General features: G+C 31.6%; 3 protein-coding genes across 3 annotated transcripts; all 3 read right to left on the reverse strand.

The window, feature by feature from the left end:
* Window positions 1–16: 16 nt before the first annotated feature.
* Window positions 17–2,239, reverse strand: HELRODRAFT_81762 (hypothetical protein; the record flags this gene model as incomplete). Its single annotated transcript, XM_009022247.1, has 3 exons — window positions 17–70; window positions 1,428–1,619; window positions 2,093–2,239. Coding segments are annotated over 3 exons (393 nt in total), but the record flags the coding sequence as incomplete, so codon positions are not given.
* Window positions 2,240–5,109: 2,870 nt separating this feature from the next.
* On the reverse strand, window positions 5,110–10,973 carry HELRODRAFT_187144 (hypothetical protein). The gene is made up of 15 exons (XM_009022248.1): window positions 10,782–10,973; window positions 10,273–10,348; window positions 10,138–10,154; window positions 9,908–9,979; window positions 9,724–9,794; window positions 9,350–9,488; window positions 8,134–8,875; window positions 7,926–8,087; window positions 7,728–7,770; window positions 7,303–7,444; window positions 7,083–7,237; window positions 6,648–6,776; window positions 6,308–6,437; window positions 5,748–5,901; window positions 5,110–5,430 (listed from the first exon to the last, which is right to left on the reverse strand). Exons 8-15 carry the CDS (start codon window positions 8,050–8,052, stop codon window positions 5,234–5,236), a joined length of 1,077 nt encoding a protein of 358 aa, XP_009020496.1. The 5' UTR covers window positions 8,053–8,087; window positions 8,134–8,875; window positions 9,350–9,488; window positions 9,724–9,794; window positions 9,908–9,979; window positions 10,138–10,154; window positions 10,273–10,348; window positions 10,782–10,973; the 3' UTR covers window positions 5,110–5,233.
* HELRODRAFT_174808 (hypothetical protein) lies at window positions 8,855–10,853 on the reverse strand (the record flags this gene model as incomplete). Its single annotated transcript, XM_009022249.1, has 6 exons — window positions 8,855–8,875; window positions 9,350–9,488; window positions 9,724–9,794; window positions 9,908–9,979; window positions 10,152–10,154; window positions 10,782–10,853. The coding sequence occupies 6 exons, from the start codon at window positions 10,851–10,853 to the stop codon at window positions 8,855–8,857; spliced, it is 378 nt and encodes a 125-aa protein (XP_009020497.1).

The raw sequence follows: 10,973 nt of genomic DNA on the forward strand, positions 1-10,973 counted from the left end.
AATCATCGCCAGAGGACGACATCGACTGATTCATCATCTTGTTCTGTCTGATGTCTCTTATATGCTGCTCCTGTGCATGTGTGTTTGTTTGTGAGTGTTTGTGTGTGTGTGTGAGTATATTTGTGTGTGTTTTTGTTTGTGCGTCTGTGTTTGTTTTTGTTTGTGTGTGTGTTTATATGTGTATGTGTGTCTATATGTGTATGTGCGTTAGTTTGTGTGCGTGCATTTATCTAATAAGATATTTTTCTCTCTTCTTATCTTATGTGTTTGTGTGTAAGAGTTCGCGCGTGTGTGTAAAATATTGACGACTATAATAATTATAATCATAATAATAATAAAAAAAACCATAATAAATAGTAATAATAATTATAATCATAATAAATAGTAATAATAATTATAATCATAATAAATTATAATAATTATTATAATCATAATAAATAATAATAATAATAATTAAAATCATAATAAATAATAATAATAATTATAATCATAATAAATAATAATAATAATAATAACATGTTTCTTGAGTCTTTCCATTAGACTGTTGAGATGTTCTTCGCGATTCTTCAAGCTGTTCTCCATCTTCATAATGATCCTCTCCTCTGTATCCTTGCTGAACCTGCTACTGCATTCTATGACCTCTTCAATGTGTCTTTGCTACATGTTGGGATGTTATTATTATTATTGTTGTTGTTGTTGTTAAGGTTGTGATTGTTACTGGTAGGATTATTGTGATTACAATAGTAGTTATTGTTATTATTATTATTTGCCTGTTACTATTATTGTTAGTAGTAGTAGTAGTAGTTGTTGTTGTTGTAGTAGTGGTGGTAGTAGTAGTAGTAGTTGTTGTTGTAGTAGTGGTAGTATTTGAAATTAAAAAAAAATTAAAATGATTTAAAAATGTATGATTTATACATGTTGACGAATGCGCTCTTGAACTCTGGCCAGCTGGCTCTCCCTCTTCTCCCAGGCTACCTCCAACTTCTTCTCGATCCTCTCCCTTAGCTCCTCTCGCGACTGCTCGCCAAATCTTCTGATTATTTCAACTCTCTGGGCCTGGGGCAAAGAGTTGGAAAAGTTTGATTGTGGGATTTTTAAAAATTTTCAGAGTAAAAACCGTCAAACAAACTATGAATTAAAGAATGATTGGGCGAGTGAATGAAATGATGAACGAACGAACGAATGAATGAATGAATAAATGAATGAAATGATGGATAAATGAATGGATGAATGAATTGATAGATGAATAAATGGTTGGGCAAAAGGTTGGATATGTATCAAAATAAGTATATAGAAAGATAGATAGATAAGTAAATAAAAAACTCTGGATTACCTTGCACGCTAACACACACATACAGACAAACACACACACACCAACACACACACATACAAACAAACAAACACACAGATGCACATTCTCTACTAACATGTTCTTTCAACTTTTCTTGCAGAATTCTGATCTGCTGAGTCTTCATTTCAGCTGAAACTTCCATCTTCTCGTTCAGCTTCTTCTCGACCTCCTTGATGAATGATTCATTCAGATCCTGAACTCTCTGGTTGGCTTCGGCTGCTCTCTCCTTGCTCTTTTGTACAGATTGCAGTTTCTGGTTTTCCAAAGCCTAAGTTGTTTTCGTTGTGGTGAGATGAATTTTCGTTCTTGTGTCGTCTTATTATATTTACTACGTTTTAATTTCTGTAATGGAATGAAATTTCATTACTTTGTGATTTTTTCTGATTCTTTTGAGAATTTTGAGTTTGTGATGGAATAAAATTTTAATAATTTTTATTTTTTTTCATTTTTTTTATTTAAATAGTAATTCATGGGTGAGAATTAAGGTAAATATCAATTAATTAATAAACAAATTCGAATAAATTTGAAGCAATCTGTATAAAAAAAATCGCGAGTAAGCATTTCTTTCTTTAAAAAACGAAAGCAGAAGCAAATGCGATACATAAGATTAGCATGCTAAAGTTTTTTAATACATAAAACATCACGCAGTGGAATATTTTCGTAACTAAACAAATAAACATTCAACAAACATACAGACAGACACACACGCGCGCACGCACGCACACACACATAGATACATACCAATCTCCTATCTTCAGCTTCCTTCAACTTCTTATTGATATCTTCCTGCGAAATTTCTCTAGAGGGCGAATGATTCTTCATGAGGACGATTGGGGGGTTCTCCATGATTGGTGGCCTCAAGATGACGTCAAAGGCCAAGCCTCCAGAACTCTCTTTCGATTCTGGGTTTATTTTATAATAAAGATGCAATGCGACATATCACCATTATCGGTGCTTCCATATCCACAACACCGATAATAATAACAAGAAAAATATCAATAACAACAACATAAATAATAATAATAATAGTTCTTCTTTTTATTATTATTATTAGTTAACTATTTACCTTTCAGTGTGATCAGCATATCACATTTATACTGATTGTCCTTCTGCTGCTGCTGCAAGATATTCAGATTGTGTTTTTCTACAAACGCCAGCGACGGCTCCTTCATGCACAGGTAAAATCCCAACCACTTGCAGACTGCAACAGTTTTAAATTAGTTTCTCCGTTCGTTTTGTATTTTTCAGAAATACCAACTACAACCAGCACCCAGACAGAGATGAGCACGGAATCGCGAGAATAGGGAATAGCTGTTCGGGAATCGGGAATGACGGACGGGAATGGAAAAAAATACATCTGTGTATAACTCTATATAACTCTATATAAACATATATAACTCATATAACTTTATATAACCATATGTAACTCTATACAACTTTATATAACCATATGTAACTGTATATAACTCTATATAACTCTACATAACCCCAAAAACTATTCCTCTCCTTCTAGTTACTTCTTTAGTTTTATCCAGCATTGATTAGGAACGAATTTAGATTGAGACTTATACATTAAAGTGCAAATTTTTAAAATTGTTCTATATTAATTTATAAGTAGCCAGGGAATTGGGAATGAGAAAAAAAGGGGGGGATTGGGAACAAATTTCAATTCCGGCTCACCTCTAACCAACACGCACACACACACACACACACACACACACACACACACACACACACACACACATAACACACATACAAACAGACACATACATGCACACGCACACACACATATATGTAATCTCCACAACCTTCAGTTATGATTCAAAATTATAGAAGCTGTAATTAATTGCCATTATAATTATTATTCATTTATACAAAATAATTTACTTATTATTTATATAATTAGTTATTAATTATTAATTTATTTGATCAAATTATTCAATTTAAAATAAGTTACCCGATGTCATCTTGTCTTCTTTGGAGGTTAGAAAATTTTTTCAAAAATAAATTGATAACTTTCTTAAATTTTGATTAGAAAGTACTACAGGAGAAATGTATTTATTTCAAATTTTTATTTATTTATTTCAATGATTATTATCAGCGAATGACAGATAAACAACTTAACTCAATCTTAATCTGCGAACTAATTAATATCAAAACGCCAAATTTTCAAATCAAAATTGATCTTAAAAGACGGTTGTCAAAATATGTTTGGTGTATTTATAAAATATAAATTAAATATTAAACATAAATTATTATTATTAATCAATAATTTGAGTTATAATAAATAACATATAGAATTAGTATTAAATATACATAATATTTATTTTAATACAATCTAAGTAACGAGACAAAAAAATAGGAAGAATGGAGCAACTCTTCTAGTTGGAACGTGTGCCCGCCATGGAACCGCTGCTGCATTATTAACATTGATTATGTCGGTTATACATACATACATACATACATACATACATACATACATACATACATACATACATACAAAATACATTTTCGACGTACACTACGTGTGTGTACAACATTTATAAAACTGCAGACATGTATGTATGTATGTATGTATGTATGTATGTATGTATGTATGTATGTATGTATGTATGTATGTATGTATGTATGTATGTATGTATGTATGTATGTATGTATGTATGTATAAAAATATGTGAATATGATTGCATGTTTGTATGTTTCTTACTGTGTATCAATCTGCCAATCAATCAATCAGTCAATTAATCAATCAATCAAGCAATCAGTCAAACTAACAATAAACAAAATGATTGATTGATGGGAAAAATTCAACCACCCATCCACCCACTAAATCACGCACTCACTCTTTCTCTCTCTCTTTCTCACTCCTCACTCACTCACTCACTCACTCACTCACTCACTCACTCACTCACTCACTCACTCAATCACTCACTCACTCACTCACTCACTCACTCACTCACTCACTCACTCACTCACTTACTCACTCACTCACTCACTCACTCACTCACTCAATCACTAACTCACTCACTCACTAACTCACTCACTCAACAAACAAACACCTAACAGACACTTAACTAACAAAACACAACAACCTCTGCACCACAGTTTAGTTCCAGCAACACCATCATGCAAACATTCATCCTCATATTCATTCATTCATTAATCACCCACACACACAAAACACAAGTATACACCACACACACACACACACACGTACACACACACACACACACACATAAATACACACACACACACTCCACCATGACTCATACTTATTCATTTTTGATCCATGGAAAGCCACATTGTCCCAATTCAGCTGCAGCTTGCTTCAAGAAGAAGCGCGGCGCATTTTTCCTCTTCTTTCATTCCTTCATTCTTTTTTCTCTTTTACATTCTCTCTCTCTCTCTCACTCTCCTCTCTCTCTCTCTCTCTCGTCTCTTCTTCAGAGCAATCGATATTGGACCCAGAATAAGCTGCTATGTTGATGAGCGTACAAACGTTGTATGTATATGCATGTACGCATATACGTACTTATGTACACCTAAAAATACGTACATACGCACATAAACATACATACATATGTACATACTTATATACGTGCGTTTACAAAAACACGCACACACATCCGCACACACATCCGCACATACTCACACACAATCATACACACATACATACGTAAATCACATTCAATTATCTTTTTTCGACAATTAAAAACCAATCGTGAACAAGAAACAAAACGCATACACACAAATTTGTACATTTAACCATTTAAACTATTTATTAAAATAAATTGAAGTAGTAGTAACAACATAATATAATATTACTAATAATTATAACTGTAATTATTATTATTAATTATAATTATTTTATTATCATTAATATTAATAAAGACCACAGTCGGTTAAATTGTTCTGAATGATGACGTCTGTGACAGCGTCGAATACGAACTGCACATTACCGGTATCGGTGGCGCACGTAAAATGCGTGTACCAGTTCCGACTGGTCGATACTCGGTTACGGTTCAACTTCTTGAACTGTTCCTCAATGTATCGAGACGTCTCGTTATACGTATTCGGTCCTGTGTGTGTGCGTGCGTGCGTGTGTGTGTGTGTGTGTTGGTAGTAATAATAATAATAATGGGAACAATCTTTTATTCAGCAATAAAAACAATGAAAATGTCAGTACAGATAAAGTGAAATAATGAAATAAAATAAAATGTCAAATGTAATGAATAGAGTATTAATCTGAGAAGCTCGTCATTCGAATCGAGAGAGTACGACCAGAGTTAATTAGTTTTAAAGTTGATTCATTTTACATTTCTGTCGCAATAATAATAGTAATAATAATAATAATAACAACAACAATAATAATAATAACAATAACAAATAATCAAACCGGAATATTCTGGAAAGCAGAAGGTGATTGGTGAGGATTTGATCTTCTTTTGGAAGAGATCCTTCTTGTTTAGGAACAGTATCATGGAGGTCTCTTCGAACCATTTGTTGTTGCATATGCCCTCAAATAGCACCATGCTCTCTCGCATTCTGTTCTGTTTTGAAGGGTTTTAACCGTCATTCATGTTATTTTTGTTGTTTTCGTTCTTTTATTTTTTCATTCGATCTATCAAGTATGCGTTCGTTTGTTCGTTCGTTCATTCATTCATTCGTTCATTCATTCATTCTTTAGTTAATTCATTCGTTCATTCATTCATTCGTTCATTCGTTCATTCATTCATTCATTCTTTAGTTAATTCATAGATCTCTCCATCTATTCGATAATTCGCAAATTCATCCAACACTCCATTCATTCATTCTGTCGCAACAACAAAAATTACAACTATAAAGTCAACAACAACCACAACAACAACCACAACCACAACAACAACCACAACAACCACAACAACAGCAATAATAATAATAATTATTATTATTATGAAATATTTAAAGGTGACATACAGTGGAGTTGTCCTCGGCGAGTAGGAGATCATACTCGTTGAGTGCCGCCACGAATATGATGGCGGTCACATCTTCGAAGCAGTGGATCCATTTCTTCCTCTCTGACCTTTGACCTCCTACGTCGAACATTCTACAGGTTTTTGGATTGATTGATGGGTTGATTGATTGGTTAGTTGATTGATTGATTGGTTAGTTCGTTAATTCATTCGTTTTTTAATTTATCTATCAATGTATCATTCGTTCATTTATTAATTCAATAATTAATACATTAATTCATTAATGAATGAATGAATGAATGAATGAATTTATTCATTCCTTCATTCATTCATTCACAATTAACCTGAATCGCAATCCTTTAAACTGGAACGTCGTCTCAATGACACCAGTTGTTTTAACTCGAACTCTCAAGATATCTTGCTCGGTCGGTATGTAATCACTCTGGAAGATTCTCTCTAGACTGTTCAAGTAGCTGATTTGTGGGGTTGTTCGTTGATCGATTGGTTGGCTGGTTGGTTGGTTGACTGATTAGGTGATTGATCGGTTGTTTGACCAGTTTATTGGCATGATTTAATTTGTTGAATGGTTGGTCGATTGTTAATCAGAAGTTGATTGGTTGATTTGGAATGATCTAAAATATATTTTAATCAGCTAGAGATAAACTCCATGTAAACTCTCATAAAAAAAACATTAGAAACAACAACAACAACAACAGCCACAACAACCACAACAACAGCCACAACAACCACAACCACAACAACAACAACAACAAAACAACTATTCTGTAGAATCGTTGATGTGGTACTGCTTGGACGTTGTGAAGCAATTTCTTACGCCATTGTTGTGCCACAAATTCGTCAAAGCTTCCGCCAATTCAAGGGACGACTCGCCTAACCCTAACTGCTCTGCTTCTATAACTTTGATGGCGGCTTCCTATTATTTTGAGTAATTAGAGACACACACACACACACCACACACACATACACACGCACACATACTTCTAAATTTTCATCAGAAAATTGTATATTTAAGTTTTTCATGGCTCTCAAAATGCTGGCCATACATTGCAAAACGTTGCATATGACAATGGACTTGTACGAAATTCTCTCTTCTCTCGAATATCCATACGAGTGAATGATTCTTCCGAGAAATTATATTTAATTATGATGATTTTTAATATAATTATCCATAATTATTAGATTTATTTTCATGTTATTATTTATAATTATTTTATTACATGGGGCAAAGATTATTATTGTTAGTATCTAGGCTCAAATGAATGTTTTATAACATAATAAAAATGGATTAGACAGGTGTAATGAATGAATGAATGAATAAATGAATGAACAAATGAATGAAGGAAAGAATGAATAAATGATTGACTGAATATACAAATGAATGAATGAACGACGCCAAATCTTACTTCATTTGTTTCACAATGGTACTTTTACCGCACTCGCCAGCACCTGAATGACATCGCCAGCAATAATAATCATCAATAACTAACCGCCATTCCAATAAAAACTTCATCATAATCACCATTTTTTCCACCATCATCAACATGTTCACCATCACCATCAAAATTATCAACACCACCACCATCCTCATCATCAAAACTCACCCAGCAATAGTAATTTTACTACTTTGGATTCCTTAATGGCATCTTTTTTCAAGTTTTTTTCAATCTCCCTAGATATAATGGCGGCAACTCTGGACTCCTTATTACGAAAACTAACAACACAGCCCATTATAAATAAATTAATTATAATATATTATATCATATATGTTATCGTAATTATAATATATTATATATATATTATCGTAATTATATTATATCATATTTATTATCGTAATTATAATATATTATATCACCTATACTACCCTAATTATCATACCACACATTTTCCGGTATTAACTTTAAACCCATAATTCGATATAAACGAGCGATATACGTACGTACGATAAGTGATTTGAAGATCATTTATGAGATTTTTTTTATGTGGAATAAATACGAAATAATATATCCTACATATGGGATGTATGTATGCGTGTATGTACATAATGTATGCGTATGTGTATGCGTGTGTATGCATACTTTTCCATGAACAAAGAAAAAGACAGTCGTTGAACTTTGAAACATCGGCTGCTAGACGAACAAGTGCTATTTATTATTTTCATTATTACTATTTTTTATTATTATTTTTCTACTATTTGGATTCTGTTCTTACATTTTTCAAAAAATGTTCATTTGCCAGCTAGAATAAAAACTAAATAAAAATGTTTTCATTGATTCAGTTTTTATTTCCCTTTATATGGTCACTTTTTCATAATTTTAGTTGGAATTTTTAAATGCCACGCATGTAAACCCTCAATTATAATGATAGTGAAACTCTTAATTTGTACTGAAACCCTTGCAATACGAATGATAATTTATTGGAAAAAAAACCAGAAACAAAAAGTCACCAAAATAAAACAAAATTTATCGAATTTTTTTAAATTTTCAAACTAGCGGGAAAGAATTCATTATCAGCATCTTTCTCCTCTTCCTTTTTAGCCTGACGTAACCGTTCTCTGTAAAATTTTCGGGAAAAAAAATCAATTAAAACACTGTCAAGAAAAAAATATTGTTAGGACAAAGTTAGGAAATCAGCAATCATAAAAATGAAAAGTTAACTTGAACTTGAAACCAACTTCTAACAAACTATAAAGAGGAACCAAAAAAAAAAACAAATCAAACAATTTATTATAATTTTTGAAATATTGTATCTGGAATGTTTGAAGTAGAATTGATACTAATTCAACATGTTACCTCCACTCTACACCTTTCCATGGTAAAAATATATAAAAATTATTGAAGAATACACACAAACAGACATGCAAGTACAGGCAGATACAGACAAACAAACCAATGAACAGACACATTCACATGAAATTACACACACAAGCTCACAAATGCACAAACCAACTCAACAAAATCTCACAAAAACAAACATACAAAGAAAACCAAATCAACATATTATCCCTCAACACCAAAGAATAACTGACGGATTGTCTATACTGTTGCAAGCAAGCGTTAAACTCATCAACACTGTGACCACAATTTAATGTTTTATTTTTGCTTTCCTTGTAACATTCAACAATTTTCAACTGCTGCTCTCCACAAACTGGCGGCCTCAAAGCTTTCCTATTAACGTATTGTATGTATGTGTCGATTTTTTTGTATGTACCTGTTGTATGTATGCGTGTGTGTACGTTTTTGTAAGTATGTGTTGATCCCTTTTGTATGCATGTATGTATGTGGGCTTGGATAACTAAAAGGAATGAATGAATGAATGAATAAATAAAAGGATGGATTAATTTATAGATAGAATGAATGAATGAATAAATGAATGAATGAGTGAATAAAAGAAGATGCTAACAAATATTTTTCTTCCAATCTCTCAACACCCCTCGCAAAGTTACTGACCGTCGCTCCGTAAAGCCTCGCATTCTGACGGCAAAATGAATAAACAAAGTAGAAATAATTATAATTATAACTTATAATATTATTTTTATTAAAGATAAAAATTCTCTTTTAAAAGTAAACTTCAAAAAAAAGAACACTTTATTTTGGAGTGTAGCTATCTTCTGATCGTACAGCGATTTCAATTGCTGAAATTCATCTTCCGACATTAACTGAAAATTTTAGAAAAAAAATATACTATGAATGTGAAATACTATTGTTATTTATATTATCATTACTAGTGTATTAATAATAATTAAAAAAATTATAAGAAAATTATAGGAAAATTATAGAAAAATTTCAAAAACAGTTTTTTGGCAGTGCAACTAACATCTGTCGAGATACCTTCTGTAATTATGAGTGAAAATTTGAAAAATATTTAATTATAATTATATATATATATAAATAAAAACAAAAGGAGAGAAATTAAAAATTAAATAAAAATTTATTGACATCTGACACAGACTTGTATTGCTTTTTTCTATATTTTCTTTGTGCTTTTTGGACTTTTTAAACTTCTTTTTGTCCTCTTTATCATCATCCTTTGTAATAAATTGTAGTTTTTTTTAAATAATATATAATTAACCTCTAATGGTATAATTAATAAATGAAGACTAAGCTAAAAAATTTACCTAAATGAAAAGTTAATCTAGATATAAATTTGAAATATCTCAAATTCAATCTCTAATGCTTAGTATTATTTATTAGATTAGTATTACTAATTATTACTAATCTAATAAATAATTCTAATTTGACCTGATCTGCCTGAAAAAACAAACTAACCAACTAAATAATGTCTTTTCTTTACTCTTGTATAACTCCAGTAGACATTTTCTTTTACATCAAATTTAACACCAACCTAACAAACATACACTTAACAACAATAGAATCCCTAAACTAAACTTAAACTAAACTGTAAAGTACTACTTCTAAGTCTAAAACTAAACTCAAACTGAAGCTAAAGAAAGAACTAACTTTGCTTAGTGATTGCGAAATGGTATCTTTGTCGTTTTCAATGGTTATCTCCCTCGTTTCGCTATTCCCCATATTATCCACACAAAAAAATGATTAATTGATTTAATTAATTAATAGAATAGTCTAAATTCCGAACGATTTTATTTTAATGCGAGTTTGCAAGCAAAATTTAAAATACACGGTGAACTTGAA

Source organism: Helobdella robusta, assembly GCF_000326865.2.
Source record: "Helobdella robusta unplaced genomic scaffold HELROscaffold_31, whole genome shotgun sequence".
NCBI lineage: Eukaryota > Metazoa > Annelida > Clitellata > Rhynchobdellida > Glossiphoniidae > Helobdella > Helobdella robusta.